At 36.3% G+C, this 17,021-nt stretch overlaps 1 protein-coding gene across 10 annotated transcripts in view; it reads left to right on the top strand.

Moving 5' to 3' along the window:
* SLC4A10 (solute carrier family 4 member 10) overlaps positions 1-17,021 on the top strand; it is a 144,898-nt gene that overhangs the window by 75,006 nt on the left and 52,871 nt on the right. For all 10 annotated transcript variants that reach the window (XM_064434700.1, XM_064434702.1, XM_064434699.1 and 7 more), the window contains 3 exons: positions 2,118-2,256; positions 7,216-7,376; positions 15,687-15,875. In XM_064434700.1, the coding sequence (XP_064290770.1) occupies positions 2,118-2,256; positions 7,216-7,376; positions 15,687-15,875 (489 nt within the window). The remainder of the gene's footprint in view (positions 1-2,117; positions 2,257-7,215; positions 7,377-15,686; positions 15,876-17,021) is intronic.

The following is a 17,021-nucleotide window of genomic DNA, read 5'->3' as shown; positions in this document are numbered from 1 at the left end:
GGCGTGGTTTGGTGGTGGACTTGGCAGTGCTTGGTCCCGATGATGTTAGGTGTCTTTTCATCCTGAAAGATTCTGATTCTCTGTTGTCAGTCAAGTAGCTTGTTACACAGAAGACCCAGTAAGAGCAAATTTCTGCAGTGAGGTGATTCCTTGTTACTGCTCACCTGACTTCGAGAGGTTTCTGATTCTCTGCTTTTCCTCCTACACTGAAAGCATGTACTTCATGAGGATCATAACTGTCACAGAGCTGCAGCTCTGCTGTGCCACACTGCTCATTTATTACTTAACAGTAGCAGTTGCTGTAAATCAGTTCTAGTGCTGATTTTATCAAGAGTACAGGATGTTCCTGGCAATGCTTATTCTCAGATTCTAGCTGCAGTCCAGCTCTCTACCAAAGTAGCTTGTTTTCCATGTTCTGTTAGTAGTCATATGCACTAATCCTTTCTAAGTTCATATCTCACTGAATTTTATCCTTCTGGAAATGAGTTTTAAAAAGTTGTGCACGTCTTAACTAGAATGTACTTTCTGGTCTCAGATTTAAAGTAAAAAGTAGAACTTTTTTAAAGAAAAAAGAGGACTTAATAGTAAGAGAGACGAGAAAGCAAAGAAAGTTGAAGTGGAGGAGTTTCTTGCTGTTCTTCAGTGATTCACCAAAAGTAATTTCTTTGGCTGTACCCCTTGCAGTTCCATTCTCTGTTTTTTTGTAGTACCCGAGTCCAAACATCTCTTCTTTCTCTCCTGTATTTCTCCTTGGGTTTAATTTCCTTGCTTTGTGAAGGAGTAAATAGGCTTTACTCCACTAGATCTTTTCACTCTGTTAAGGCAAATAGACCTCAGGTGAAAATTGTCATGTATTGTTTGTGTTTCATTGCTCTAGCAAGTTTAGTACTACTATCAAAAAGATATCTCTATTGCTGAATTCAATTTTCTGTGTCAGTGGCCCATTTAATTTATTTGGATCAGAGCTGTGTTTTCTCTTTAATTAGCATTCAGTGGGTGCTATCATCTCATTTTCTCCCAAATCCAAAGAGCTTTAGGACCCTGTGTAGTGATGCTCTTTGCTGTTAGCTGGAGCACTATAGCTTGTCTTACAAATACGTTGTACAGCTGAACTTCATTTAGACAATGTTCAAGGAATCACTGAGGTGTTCTGCTGGATAATCAGTTTTTCAGTTGACTGGCAGCCTGGCCTCTCTCAGCTCTCACAAAGGACTTTTGGTCCCTTTCAGAAATCTAAAATACCTTAGCAGAAAAAGCAGTTATGCGTTGCTAGAGAGGCTGCGCTTCATCAGAGTTTGTTCATTTGAGATTTGCATTTAAATAAGCAAATAAGATGTGGGATTTTTTTAATAGAGCACTTGAGCTATGAACATTCAATATATATGTACTTTAAGATGCTCTGTGAATTTTTTGAGTAAAAAAAACAATAGTATGTTTTCAAAAATATATTTAGCCATCTGCACTGAAAGGTTATGAAGAAAATTAATCAGTAACAGTATTGAAAGGGAAGACAGGAAGAATAAAATGAGGAAGCTGGGACAGATTAAGAAGTTGTGTGTCTCAAGCAGCCTAATCAAGTAGAAAGCGTTAACAAAGGGTCAAGGGTCAAGTCTGCAAATGTCTATATTTACATTAAGCAGGTTCCATTTGGTTTATTTCTCCTACAGCAAGGATTTCTCATCTAGTGTTTTATCTTTATGACCTCAGCTAGATCTGCAGATGTAGACTTATGAAGTGGCAAAGTAGATTTTCCTAACACTGGAGCAAAAGACTTGTATCAGCTGTATTCAGCTTTATCTGTGCTGCTTTCTGTGTGTCTTTCCTTTTTTTTTTTTTTTTCTGGGGGATACCATTCCAGCTTCCAGTACACCCTGTTTCTGTATATCAGGTTAAATCTTTGGAGGACTTTTTTGAAAAGTGACTTGACAACTATAGTAAATGAAGAGGTCTCAATCTGAATGTATTTGTGTGTAAATGAATGTTCTTACAGCAGAACTGTAATGTTTTTTGTGTGGTAGTAAGTGATATGCATGAAAACATCTGGATAATCTCATAAAATTTGTTTTCTCAGGGCAAAAAGCTGGTGGTTTGGACTTGATATTTTTATTTTTCTCCAGATACACCATCACAAAGGGTGCAGTTTATTCTTGGAACAGAAGATGATGATGAGGAACATATTCCTCACGATCTCTTCACTGAGCTTGATGAGATCTGTTGGCGTGAAGGAGAGGATGCAGAGTGGAGGGAGACAGCAAGGTGAGCATTTTTGTAACTTCAAAATTATCTGTAGGTATTGGTTGCTGGTGTATTGAGGAATGATTTCAAAGCTGTAGCAAGCTTGGGGACAGATTTTGGATATAAAGCCTAAACAAACCCATAATTTTAATCCTTAGTCTGTTAGTATTACAACAGCATTTTTCATTTCCCAGAGCCAAATATTTTCATTTGGATTTATGAATATAGGTTAAAGGGAACACTGATGGAAAAAAAATAATGTAAACATAACATATAAATGAATTAAAATAATTGGGTCAGTTCATATTTTATTTTCTGTTTAAAGAATCTTTCAAACTTCATATTTTGTTCGAATCCTCAAGAAACTGATAAGGGAACCATTATAAAAAGATTAAATCAAGGAATGAGATTACTTTTGGAGCAATAGAACTTTTACATGTTCTAAATCTCCATGAAAAGTTTGAAAATGAATATTCAGTGTTGGATTATTTTATTTCTGCAAAATTAGTGGGAAAGACTTTTTGATTATATTTCTGCTGTGAAAAAAAAATACTGGTAGAGAATTTTTCTTTTATTTGTATATTTTTTTCCTTGAGCATTTAAATGGGAGATAATTTGCTTAATTTCATTAAGAATTTACATTTTACAGCAATCTTTTTCATCTTGAAACCTTAGTTCTTCCTCTCCCTCTCAGTTGTTGACAGTGCTCCTCAGTGGTGCCCAAAAGTCTGTATAATATGTATATATTTGGTAGAATATAAATTGCAAAATTTCTGCAAGGATTTTGTGAGTAAACATGCATGTGGGCTGTCTGACATGAACATGACTGGTAGTTTTCTTCCTAATTTTACTGCAAATTTCTGCTTTCCCTGAAGGCCAAAAAATTTTCTATGACCTTTCCCTTCCATTACCTGTTCATAGGCAGCATAGACAGATGCTAAATATAGATTTTTATATGTAGAAAATTCTCATATGGGGATTGTGCTGCAAAAGGAAGGCAGTAGTGTTCTTAAATAATCTTATTAATACTCAGAGAGAGAAAATCTAATCAAGGTAATCATCTGCAATGTTCTCATACTGATTAGGAATACATAGAACTCTTGGAGGGGTACCGACTTCTGTTGAAATTAAAAAGTAAAAATCACTGTGTGTTTTGTTATTTTTAAGCAGGGAAATAGCAACTTATTTAGATCAACTTAAAAAAAATCCCTTTGCAAATTATTAAAGAATTGTGTTTCTGAAAATTATAGCAATTTCTGTCAGCAAGTGGTTCAGATGAAGATAGAATTCAAAAAGAGTAAGTGAAATAAATTTCTGTTTTGGTTGATCTGTTTATATGTACACCCTTCTCAATTGTTGTTTGTGAAATGAAGAATTAAAAATGTTTAATAGAAACGAGATTGTTGAAAAAAGGCAAGACAAAAACAGCTAAGAAAATGATATTTTTGGATCTCAGAAAATACAAGAGTGACGTAATAGGTAATTGTAAAATTTTCATTAGCTTTAGCAGCAAGATGGAAAGAAGGGATGACTGGGGATGCTGTGTGGAAAGAACTGGTCAAGATAAATGGTCTTTTTCAGTTTGGATCCCCAGATTTCAGACTGCTTTTGACATGGGGTGGCTGATTAGAAAATGAGATGGCAAGGAAATGATCAAATTCAAAATGAAGATAAGACTCAAAGTGCTTCTCTGTGCAAATAAGAGGGTGCAATAATTTTCATCCCAGAAAAGTGAAAAAACATGTATTTAATAGGTAGGGCAATTCCTGTCTCTCTGTGAGTCTGTCAGGTGTGCTGTACTAATCCAAACACAGAAATACTATTAAAAAAAGGATAAAAATGGTTGGGGCAAACAGAGCCCTTATAGTGCAATTTCAGAACCTTACAGTGCTTGAAGGAAAGAAAAATTACAGACTTGGAGATAAGTGGAAAATTGGATAAAATGCAATACAGTGGTATGTCGTGTTAGACTAAGTTAATAATGCTCTTTAATCAAATAATTGATGTTTGTTTTTCTGACAAAGAAAAAACACTGGATCTAAATTTTTCTAAGTAAATAATTTGGTATGGTACAGCAGTGAGAATGTATTACTTAAACTGCATTCTAGTGTAAAAATTCTATTAGCAGGTCAGGAACTATTTGAAGAGGTGCAACAGGCCATGCTGAGAGATTATACTATTAGTGTGGAAGGAAGTGACAGCTAACTTTTGAAGTATGAGGTTTAGTAAATAGATTTATTATTGAATTAAAAAATGGGATTATAATAAGGAAACTGCTGATAATAAGAAATTAGGAGGTATTACTCCTCTAGAAATAGATAAAAGTATCATACACAAAGAACCAAATGGCTTTGAGTAGGGTAATGGAAATGGGATGGTGTTTAATATGCAAGATCATGTGCTTAGAAATTAATACAGTGGGTCACTTTAAATACCTGTGATTGATTCAGGACTTCAAAATTCCGATTTGACTAAAATTATGGTATGGAGATGGTACAATCTGAATTCATTTATTATATGTTTTTCATCTGTGTGCAAAATGTCATTTGGAAATATTTTTAAATCTTATTGTTTGGCTTTGTAGTAGTTTCAGGTAGAGATGAATTACATTTAATGAGAGTGATAGCACTAACTGGTTATGTATTCATTTCACCAAGCTCTGCACTTGGTGCACCTGGACTGAAGTGTTGGGGTAACTCTGATGAAGTACATCTGTATCTTGGTATTTTCAGTTTGACTGAAAGTGCACTGGACGTTTCTGTTCCAGGATCTGGTTTAGACTGTCCCATCCGTGGAATTAGTGAGCAGAATGGAATGAATAGCTTGTTTATGTTGATATAGGGATAAATGTTTTTTTCTCCATCAATTGATTTCAAGCCAGAAGAAACACATACCTTTTAAAATCAATAGTCATTCTTACAATAGTTTCTGTATGTGGCCCAGCTGTACAGTTGTGCATTCTCTTTGGAGGTGATGCATAGTTTCTGTTCTGGAAAAAAAAATTCTGGTAAGTTTGTGGAGAAACGTGCTGAAGTGTAAGAGTTGGATTTATTTTATACACCCAAATAGTGTAGCTGCAAAGTGCAGGTGTTGGGAAAGCAATTCATGTGTCATGGCTGGAAAGTGGTGCCTGATTTGTAGCAAGTTTTACCCAGACTTTTGGAACTCATTTATCTGCTAGTGTCAACCAAAATATCTGGAGAATATCACTATCTTTATGGAGCAGAAGAAATTATGTAGTAAGGAGGAAAATAGAAAGAACCTTGGAACCAAGATTATCAGGAAACTGCTTTGTGAATTATACATAAATCTATGTAAGTCCCATACAAAATTAATTTTACTTATTTAAATTGTAGGGGAGATATTGTTTGGTGGGCTATATTTAACAGTGGAATTAAAATTGGCTCAGATTGTGGTAGCTGCTTTTTCTATTTACTTTTCCCAAATTGTTTATGTCAAACTGATGCAAGGTATTACGAAAATGAAAAACAATTTAAGAACTATTTTTTCTTCTCACCTGCTTCTTCCCTGAGTTGTTGTAGGCCTCCCTTTAAAAGTATAGCTGCATTTCATGGGGAGAAGTGTGTTAAATCATGTTTGATGTCCCTTTGGACATGGTTTTGAAAATTTATTTGGAAAATCTCGTTTGCATATGCAAATTCAATTTCATGGTTCGTCTTTGTGGAAGCTGATTTTTGTGCTGTGTCTTCCTTGCTGCTTCTCTGGAGGACTGCAAGGGTGAAGGGGATGGGCTGGGAAGAGAAAACAATGCAGCAAAGGGAGTGGGGAACAGGTCTGATTAAGAGGAAAGAGTTCTCATGGGCAAGGACAAAGTACAGAAACTGGCCGGTTTTCTCACAGAGGAAATGGAGGGAAAATGTTTAGGTACAAAGAGGAGGAGAGGGCTAGACATAGGAGACTGGAGATTTTGAAGGACCGAAGGAGTTGAGGCAAATTGTCTCTATAAATAATGAGAGAATGATTAGAAGGCAGCTGGGACAATTCCAAGAAATTGAATACATCAGGAAGGGAGCAGATATACTGCTGTGAGTGGATCAGTGAAGTGGTGGCTGCTTGCAGGATGGCAGCAAAAGGGGAAGAACTTGGTACGCAAGGACTGAAAGGAGAAAAGTGTCTAAAATGTGGGAACACTTGAGTATTTTACAAGTAGGAGCAGAGCTAGACAGGTGGCCCAGGGAAAAAAAGAGGACAACTGTGATAACTGCTTTGCTGGTCTGTGAGGCTTGGTAAAACTGGAAATTTCTCAGCCTTAAAGGTCTTAAGGCTTTAAATTTCCCTGCTGTCTGGAAATGTGTGAAGATGCTGTCCAGGTGTGAGGCTCTGCTTGACTTCTCTGCTGCCATGTCCATATAAAAGAGCTGAGAGCTGTAGAGTCAAGCAATTCCGGCATGTGCTGTGCCTGCAGCTGTTCAAACCTTGCTAGGCTGGTGGGTTGCAGGGCTCCACACAGCAACATCACTGTGTGACTTCTCAGATGTTTGTTTGTTTGTTTAATATTCTTTTAACATTTTAACTGCATTATTTATCAGTAGAGAATTCAGTCTCAAGCAGGTTCATCTGGCTGGATGGTAACAAAATACTGGATCCTTTCATGCCAGTTTCACATATCCTTTTACATTTCTGAAGTTTCTCTGGACTCCTTTTCATACAACTTGTTATTCTATCACAGAAATATTGTATGCCAAAGAATTAGTCAAAGTGCTTGTAGAGTACAAAAGGTAATTGAGTAATATACTTCTCTCTTAATATCTGTGGTCAGAACTTAACTTCAAAAATGGTATAACACAGCATTATTAAAGAAGTAGGCAGTGGAAGTTTCTCATATTTCCTAAAAAGGAAGAATAAAGTGACATCTGAAGACATGCTTAACATCTTTGTCTGTACTTTCAGCATTCCTAAAAGTATTTAAGTTTTCATTTCTTATGCACAATGGAGTTATAAAATTGATTGTTTGTATAGGTGGTTGAAGTTTGAAGAAGATGTAGAGGATGGTGGAGAGAGGTGGAGCAAACCCTATGTTGCCACACTGTCACTTCATAGTTTGTTTGAGCTGAGGAGCTGCATCCTGAATGGCACAGTTCTTTTGGACATGAGAGCTAACTCCATAGAAGAAATTGCAGGTATGTATCAATGTTTCATGTATTGGTTATGAAAATGATTTAACAAAAAAATAAATGCTTACCAAGAAAGTTATTTCATAATAATCACTTCAGTTTAGAAATTCCTAGGAAATGTTTTTCTCAATGTACTAGAAAAGAAATGTCTGGCACAATTAGTAAATATTCTATTTATATTTTCTATGTGGAATCTGCTGCTTTAAGAATAATTTTTTTTGAATAAAGAAGAAAATTAAAATGGAAGAAAGAGGGCAGTTTGGATAGATTTAATTAGAGCTGGCATGTTGTCTGCTCCTGCCATGCTGCCTCATGTGAATGAGGCGTGTGCTAACTTTCACAAACTTAATCTACCGCTATGCTAATTGCAGGCAATCTAGCTTAAAAAAACCACCCCAAGATATATGGAAGTATTTATTGCAATTACATTACATGAAAACAGATAAGTGTCTGAGTTGAGAATGAAATCCGGAGTAATGATACAGTGTAAGTTTTTAAAAGAAATTTTAGATACATTAACTTGAGATGAAGTTGAGTGTATTTTTTTCCAATAGAAGTTTATTTGACAGTTGCAATTCTAGAGGTTGTGTGATCTTCTGAGCAAGACAAAATATAAGGGATGGGTCTTCTCTCCCAAAAGTATAAGTGAGATTGAGACTAAATGCCATTTCTTGCTTTCCTGATGTTTCTCTTAAAGATTGTAACTAGTTTTGGAAAGATACAGAAGACAAAGCAATAAAATTTTCTAACACTCAAGATTATCAGAAAACTGCTTTGTGAATTATATATAAATCTATGTAAGTTCCATATAAAATTAATTTTACTTATTTAAATTGTAGGGGAGATATTTTTTGGTGGGTTATATTTAACAGTGGAATTCAAATTGGTTCAGATTGTAGTAGCTGCTTTTTTTATTTACTTTTCCTAAATTGTTTATGTCAAACTGATGCAAGGTATTATTAATATAAATCTGCAGAAACTTGTGTGGGTTTCTACTCTGTGCTGAGATCTGATTCTTCCATGACTCATAGTCTGAATTAGACCTTCAAAATTTACCTTGGTAAAGATAAAACATAAACACAAAGAATAAAGCATCTCATTTCAAAGAACAAAGGTGTCTATCAGTATGCTGCTTTATTATTTATTTATAAATAATGAGGACTACTTTGGTCAGTTGCTTAATGTTCTTGTATCATTTTTTTTGCTTAAATATTCCACTGGGTTTTTCAATCTTGAGCTTTAATTTCTTAATCCAGAAATCACTCAGTTTAGTCTGTAGTCAGCTGAGAAAGCCCTTCCAGAATGGTTTCTTTTAGTAGGTGAAAAAGTAAGGATGAATGCAAAAAATCCCCAATTTCAGGAACCATCCTTTTTTTTCCTGAAAGATACTGTATATTTTCCAATATAGTGAGACCCCAATTAATTACTGTTTATAATCTCAATCCTTAAGTTGTACTGATTTTGTTTTTATTCAGCTGGCCAAGGATTTGAGCATTTGTAATAGTAATGTTGAAACTCACCACAGGTGTAAGTTGTTCTTCAGCAGAGAATTTGGGGAGTTACCCTCAAGCTATTATAAGTCAGCTAGATGTGGCTTATCTTGGTTTGTTGATTAGGAAAACCTATTCTGAGAAGAGGCTTTAGGATGACTTTCATTAAATGGAATGTACCATTTTCATTTAAAAGGTATCTGTTGTTGTGGCAGATTTGGATGCATTTTATTTGTTTTATTATTTGCTTGAAGTGGTAGGCATCTCTCTCTGATAAAGTGACCTGACACATGATAAGGTTTGCATGAGTTGTGTTTGGTTTTCGAGAGAAGATTATATTTTTCCTCCTCTGCAGATTCAATAATCAATGAACTATTCTTTTTTTAAAAAGCTTTGCAGCAGGTGCTTCAGGCAAGTGAATCATTCTGTAAATTACTCACATTCTGTCAAGTTTCTTTGAAGAGATTTTTTTTAAATTATTTTCTCCAGAAATAAAGTTGCTACTCCAGTTGCTTTTCTCTGTTGATATTTGTGCAATTATTTTCTCTGTTAATATTATTTGTAGCAATGCTGTTTAACTTTTCTTCAATCAAGTCCCTTGCTATGTGTGTAATTCCTGGTCTCCAGTGATCAGACAATGTTACCTAGAGTGTGGTGCACAGTAGGCAGCATTGCAAGAAGGAAAGACTGATAGTAGTGGTAATAAGCACACCATCAAGGTCTGTGTGCTGAGGATCTTAGAAATGTGATAATTCCAAATGATATGACAAATAATTCTTTTTACTTAAAAATGACTGCTGGACTTGAAGATTAGGCAGGACTGATACTTCTCAATGTGCTGGTTTTGCATCATAGAAGTGATGCCACACTCAGGAAATCCTTTATTGTTTGTTCCAGCCAGTTGCTATTCCCTGCTGGTTGTTAGAATCCTACTTATCTTGTGCTATAGAAGGCAAATGCTCTTTTCACCAGGAACTGTTGTGTATTCCAGTTGAATCTGACAGTCCTGACACTTTAGAATTTAAGGAAATGGTTTCTCTCACCTCTTGGCTTCAAATTTTTTTTTAACATTCAGCTCTTGTTATTTGGCTTGCTCGCCATCCTCATGCCAGGCTTGTCCAGCAGTCCTGGTGATCACTTTTGCTTTTCTTTCCCTGTTACTGTGTATGCCACCTCTAGGAGAGTTTGTGAAAACAGGTTATGCCTTACGGTTTTAAGGGGCACTCCTGAATTAAATTTGATTATTGTGCTTCTGATTCATAGTTTAAGGTTTTGATTTTTTAATGCAATCTTTTGATAATTTTACTGCATTGCTATAATGCATCATCTTTTGAGAACAAATGCATTATTTGTGCACAAGTACTTTCTTCTTACTTGCCTCTGTTAGCGAGAAATGTGTGCTGTGTATTTATTGGTGATGTCTTGCTATCTGGGCTATATTCCAATATCAAATTACATTGCTATTAATGCATTGCCAGTCTTCATATCCGTGAAAGAGGTGTACTTAAACTTTATTGCTAAATTGAGACTAAGAATTCCTATTTGTTTTAGTCAAGGCTTTTAATCTATAAACACTTAGTCACTAATGCATTAAACTCTTACCACTTAGCCCTTGAGAATTTCTATTATTAAAGTCTGTATTTTAAAACTTTAATGGGCTTGTGGTAAAATGTGCAGATGAAAGCCACCTTTTGTAATGTTTGCATAGTTTGCAGGACCATGTATTTTGTATTTTATCCCTAGAAACACTGACAGTTCTGCATAAAAATATTTTGTTACTGTTTATGCGGTGAGAATTTTAAAATTGTCCTCTATTCCAGCATGTCCATTCTCTATTAGGTCTTTTTCATTCCAACTGTCATATTTCAAAATTACTTCATCTATGAGATTGTGTATTTCTTTCGACAGGCACACAATTTTCCTTGTTGCAAAAGAGCTTATTTATACCTATGGTGCTGAATTCACAGACAGCATCTTATTATAATAGAGACTTCTGAGATGAATTTCCAACACTGTCATCATACATCAGAACAGCATGTTCCTGAATTTCTCAAATTGTTCTTAATTTTTGTAAGATGGATTTTGCTTCTCTTGCTAGGAGCTCAGTTCCTCTGCTGAACTTTATCCTGTTTAAACATGCAATTTTTATGGCACATATTTTGGGGGAGTTATTACTATTTCTAATACGTGACGTTATTTTTTCATATGTCTTTGCGGTGACTCCTGTATCAGTAAGTTAGCACTCCATGCACAAGGAATTCCTTTGAACATTATGTAGTAATATTTTATCGATCACTTCTGTATAGAACATATGCTAAAAGGAAGTCTGAAAAATCTATGTAATCAAAACAGTTTATTTTGGAACTTGTCTCTTGAGGATGTATTTGCCAGAATCTGGCGGTACCATTAGAGAGCAGCTTCACTGTGTTGTTCAAGTTGGCAGATGAAAATGTTCTCTTTTGATATTTTCATTTAGTTCCTTTGAAACCATGTAGATTCTCAGATTACCATCTGGTTTTTTGATTATAACCACTGAATGAACCCAAAAGGTTCCTCTATTTAACATATGATGCCATTTTCTGTTGTTTGGTTCAAAAACTATTCAGTCCAGCCTTTAATGGCAATACTTTCTTTACAGCATGAGCCATAGAACTTGCATATTCTTGTAGTTGTGCAGAGTGTTCTGTGAACAAATGTCAAACCTTGTCAAATACAAACTGTGGCCTCACAGTGGAGCTTTGGCGACTTGCACATATTTGAAATATTCCCATTTATTTTAAATGGTTTAATTGTAATCATGTTTTCTTTTTAAAATTAAGTTTGAATCTACCCTTCCTTTCCAATCCCAAGATCTGACTATTTTTTCCCAAGCAGTCTTTTGTATGTTCCTCACGATTGAATTTTCAGTCTGTGTAACAGCTTAATCTTGTGATTGAGGTCACCAGACTCTGTGCTCAGCAACTCAGGGCATTACATCCCAAGTGTGCAATTTTATTGATTTTGTTAATATCATGTTAAGCTTTCAATCTGAACAAGTCTTCTTTTACCTTTGTTTGCTTTAAGCTATATTATTCCATAATAACCACATATTTTAACTGGCTCAAGTTGAGATTTTATTTTGCTGGAACCTTTTGTTTCATCTGCAGTACTCACACTGTGTTATGTTTCTGACAGTGCTTTTATGGTACATTTAACTTTTATTACAAACACTGTAATAAGGCGTGGGATTGCCTGTGAGTAATCTGCTTCTCTGTTTGACCCTACACCTGTCTTTTGTTCAGCTTTCACCTTCTCACTTACCCAGGTTCCTGCATTTGTTTGCTTTATTTTCAGCTTAGCATGTGGCAATAACCTCTGCAGAGAAACTGTCAGGTTTTGTTCCTTTGTCTGCGGGTAAATTGTAGATCTCCTTCCAACTTCTAAGTAGCGCTGTCTTTTTGTGTGGTTGTTTTGTGTTTTCCCATGTTAGCCACAACTGTAGGAATCTTTTTAGATTGCACAAGTCAATCTCTGCTTGCAAAATTTATTTTTTATAAGGCATTCACTGTGCCCGCAGTTCTGAATTGCAAGCCGGGAATTTTGGCCTTGTCTCTGCAATTTACGGTTTTGTGAAATACTGGCTCTTGTTTCTCAGCAAAATTACATACTGTTATTTTAAAAAGCAGACAGTTTTCATTCTTTCTTTCCTTTTCAAGTATTATATACTTGAATATTTCAACAAAATAATTTCAGGTAAAGCTGGAAATAGAATCTGTGTCTCGAAACACTGGAGTGCTCTGCCCTCTTGGATGAGCTGCTAAATCTGCCAGCTTAGATACAATGGTGATTATAAACAAGCTAAACGATGTAAATGGGTCTTGGTTCACAAGTGCAGCCCAGGAATCCTAATTGTTGGGTTTGTATTGCTCCTCCTTCCTGACTCGCTAGGGAAGGATATATTTCAGTTCCTCTTTAGAGACCCGTCAAGATAGAGGGTAGTGTTCCACCTGATTGTCTTCCATAAAGCAATGCATTAGGGTTGCTTCGTTTCTTTGTCTCTAAGGGCAAGAACTACAAGCCAGAAAAACTGTGGCTGTTAAATTAGGTTTTGTAGTCAGCTATCACTGCAATTGTGATACACATTAAAGCCTGTGTGTTTTACGTTTTGTCATTAATCTCTAATTTTGTCCTACAACTGTACAGTTATAAAAATTGGAAGTCTGAATACCAGTACCCTTGCTGGTATACACTGAATTCAGTTTCTGCTGTAAACTGTCAGTGCTAACCTACATCAGGAGAATATGAGCCCAGGAATTTCTTTGTGGACTTCACAAGTATTTTGATAGAAATCCAGTATATTTTCTATAAATTTATTCTATGTTTCACCTGAGCATTCTGTATGTTGTTGCACATGAGGTGATGAGCGCACTGTGAACCTGGTGCAGTGGGGAGCAAGCTGTCACCACACTTGAGAGCCTGCTTTTAGTCCATTTTCGTGTGGGAACTCCACGTGGGTCTGGCCACCTCTCTGTACAAAGCTGCAGTGTAATAGACACCTCCAGAGTGAGTGGAAGCAGCCAGCCTGCTTTTGCATCCTTGCTGACTCTAGAGGTGGGACAGATGGAATTTTCTCTGCTGGGCCACACATGAGCCATGCTGCATTTGAACTGATACAAATTGTCTGCACCCCAGTGCTGTAATTCACAGCCTGGGTAAATTGTTCACAGGTGGTGATGAGTTACAGCTCAGTTACTGTAATAGCTTGTTAAAGTACTCACATTGCTCACATTGACTTAGAAAATTAATTTTATACAGATGATGTATTGTAACTGAGTGTGAATGGAGAAAACATTCTTGAAATATATGAAACCCTAAGTTTCTTTGAATTCTTTTAAATGACCAAGTCAGGGAGAATATCTGTCTTTAACAGCTTGAAAAAATGATTTCTTGGTTCCAGTACCAGCAAGATTCCTTACTGAAGAAACATCCTACTTCATCCTACTTCTACTGACTTGATTTCAGCAGAAATGTTAGTGTGAGCATCTAACAGAACGGGTAACACTGTGCAGCTGGATATTCCACAGGTTCCACATCCTTCTGAAAGCTTCATATTGTAGTGAAGCATCCTTGAAAAAATGAAATGGCAAGCTGTGTCTTTTGCTAGAAGGGGGCTGTGCAGAATTTAAAAGGGCATTCAAGAGGAAAATTCTTTAAAACAAAGATTCTTTCCTCCTTTTTTTCATATGGAGTGTGAAGAAATGGCTGCCTGTTCTAGATACAAAAGTGAAGACCAGGGCTTTGAAAATATGTACAGCTTCAACTGATGTGAGCACGTAGGCTCTTCTACTTACAGGATTAAGTGATTACAGTCTATTTTGAAAATTAAATGTTTAAAATGTTCTTTTTGGCCATTTACTCTTGGAATTGGTAAGCATGGTAAGCTGCTCTTGTTTTCAAGACAATCTTTGCAATTAAGGTTGTTACTGATATTGCAGGGACCTGGGCTTTAAAAAAATATTTTGAGAGGCTTGGGGAGAAACTGAAAAGGAATTCCATAATGATAGGGGTGAACGGACACAGTCTTTCTTATTCTAGCTCACATCTGTGCAGGGCTTGAAAAAAAGGGTCAAAATATAGCAATCAATACAATCTGTCAGAAATTTGACTGTATTTGATTTCCTGCAGCTACTACTGCAACTGGGTCTACGTTAAAAGAATGACAGCTGGAGGGAAATACCAAGGCAAGAAAGCACATCTTCACTCTTTCCAAAACTGAATGCATCCTCCCTTACTACATGTGGTAGCAGTGCAACAGTAAAAGGGTAGTTATTGTAAAAACCCAAAAAACTCTAAGTAAGCCACTTTCTTCTTTCTGGCAGGAAATAAAAACTGTTAGTCACCACACTGGCACCAACCCTGTGGCTTCTGTGGCTGTTAACGAGCCTAGCAGAGCATCCTAGGGAAAGGAAGAGGATAAGGATTTGATTTTTGTTTTGCTGTAATTTTCTCTCCTAAAGGGATAACCTTAAATATTGACATCATCCTCAACAGTTAATATATTTTAATATTTTATTTGAAATATAGTGTTATTTCAGGAGTGACACCATGCAAGTAGAGTTCCACTTATTTATAAGCAAATAGTGTTGAATATGAATATGTAAAACTATTTTCTGCTAGTGCACTGCAAAAATGGTTGTAATTTCATAGCAGGGGGATGTGTTTTGCTCTCATCTCGAAATTATCCTCTTGCAGTAACATGTTACGTGATACATGATCTGGCAGTAGAAATAGATTCTATTTGATGTTGACAAATAATGCAGCAATTTTTCTGTGTTGTCTTACCTGAACTTTCTTTGCATTGCACTGAAGGTATTGTAATTATAGTTACAAGAAAGAAAGACTGTGATCTCCTGTGGCAAATAACAAAGGGAATAAAAAAAATGTTTCCTCACAGCCAGTCCTTTGTAGGAAATAGAATAGGGGTTATTTGGAAAAGAGAAGACATCTTATACACATCATAACCCTGGATTTAAGTATGTTATATGTAAGAGTGCTTAAGAACTGACTTCGAAGTCATTGCATAGGTGACCTTAATTTGTGAACAGCATCATTTTTTCAGGATTTTTTAATATTAATAGCATCCTTTTGTCCCTGCCCTTCCCCTGTTTCTCTCCCCCTGAAAGTGAAACACTTCTAGATAAAACTTACATTTAATTCTGTTGCATTACAGGAACTGGTGCACTTCATTTGTAATCCTATAGGGTACTAATATTATTATTATTGCAGTTTAAGAGAGAAATAGTTTCCTCTTTCCCCTCTTTTATTATGTTTGTGTATATATTTTCAGATATGATTCTGGACCAGCAGGTGGGTTCTGGGCAGCTCAGTGAGGATGTTCGTCACAGAGTGCATGAGGCATTACTGAAACAGCATCACCATCAAAACCAGAAGAAGCTGAGCAACAGGATCCCAATTGTAAGATCCTTTGCTGATATTGGAAAGAAGCAGTCTGAGCCCCATTCCATGGACAAAAATGGTAATGCTTTATTTTGCATTTTGAGCCTTCAATAGCATCTGCCTGTTTGGTATTGCATGTGCTTTGTACCCACAGCTTAACAGTGTGATTCTGCCCTGAAAAGCTACCCTGTAAAAATGGTACTTTCTGCATGAGAGTGGCTCCTCTTATGCATTCAGAAATGTACCTGCTCAAATTCAAAATCTGGCTGCCTTGCACAACTCGGGCTGGGCAGAGCTATTCAAGGGTGTCACTGAGGTGTTGGAAGCTCTGCTGGGTATCCTGGGTAACTGGCACGGTGTGTTATTTCAGTGCAGCTTTAGGTATCCTGTGCAATTTCTCAGACTGAGCTTGAGCATCTTTGCACAGGGTTGTTCTGAGCTGTGGACAAGCTCCATCAGTGCCAGGAATATGGTAGGACTATTTTTGACTTCCGTTGACTATTCAGGACCTATTTATTTAAAAGGTGGTGGATTGCTTAAATAGTTTGTAAGTCTACAACAGTGTATTCATTAGCTAGAACTCAACTGCTGCTTCAGATTTTATAGGTGAGTTTGAGGGCTTGAAAAATGAGGCAAACATTTCAATATGATACTGTTGGAGAGATGTCACAAAGGCTGTATCTTGTTCTTTCAAAAAATCCCTTTTAGGAAAATCAGAATAATGCAAATGAGAAATGTTTGCAGAATGGTTCTAGAGTAAAATGTTGGCATAACTTTTTTCCCCCTCACTTTTACAGAAGACCTTACAAAGTATATTATTGTTGTAGATTATCATAATGAAAGATAATTTCTTATTGCCACTTCCTTATTTGCATAAACAATGGTCTGTGTTATGAAATGTGCAGCCACATTTTTCAAATATTTTTCAGTTAACTCTTATTCCACAAATCAGCTCTAGTGAAATCCCAGTCCCTTCTGCTGTCACTATTTCAGAGCCCTACTGAGTTCCCCTTTCACCTTGGGAAGTGGGGAGTGAGGAAGCAGCCGTAGCACAGGGAAGGTCAGGATTGCAAGAGGAATTTGTGTGCTCTCAGGCATAGGACAGAAGGCAAAGAGCAGTTGAGTGGCTGATCTGAAAAGATGGGGCTGCTTATATATAATAAAGGTTAATTTGATTTCAAGGAAGAAGGTTTCTTTCAATCACTGCCATATAAAGTTTCAAGAG

The sequence above is a fragment of the Passer domesticus genome, chromosome 10 (assembly GCF_036417665.1).
Source record: "Passer domesticus isolate bPasDom1 chromosome 10, bPasDom1.hap1, whole genome shotgun sequence".
Taxonomy (NCBI): Eukaryota; Metazoa; Chordata; class Aves; order Passeriformes; family Passeridae; genus Passer; species Passer domesticus.
Note: the sequence above shows the minus strand (reverse complement) of the source record. Positions and strands in the feature narration are given on the sequence as shown.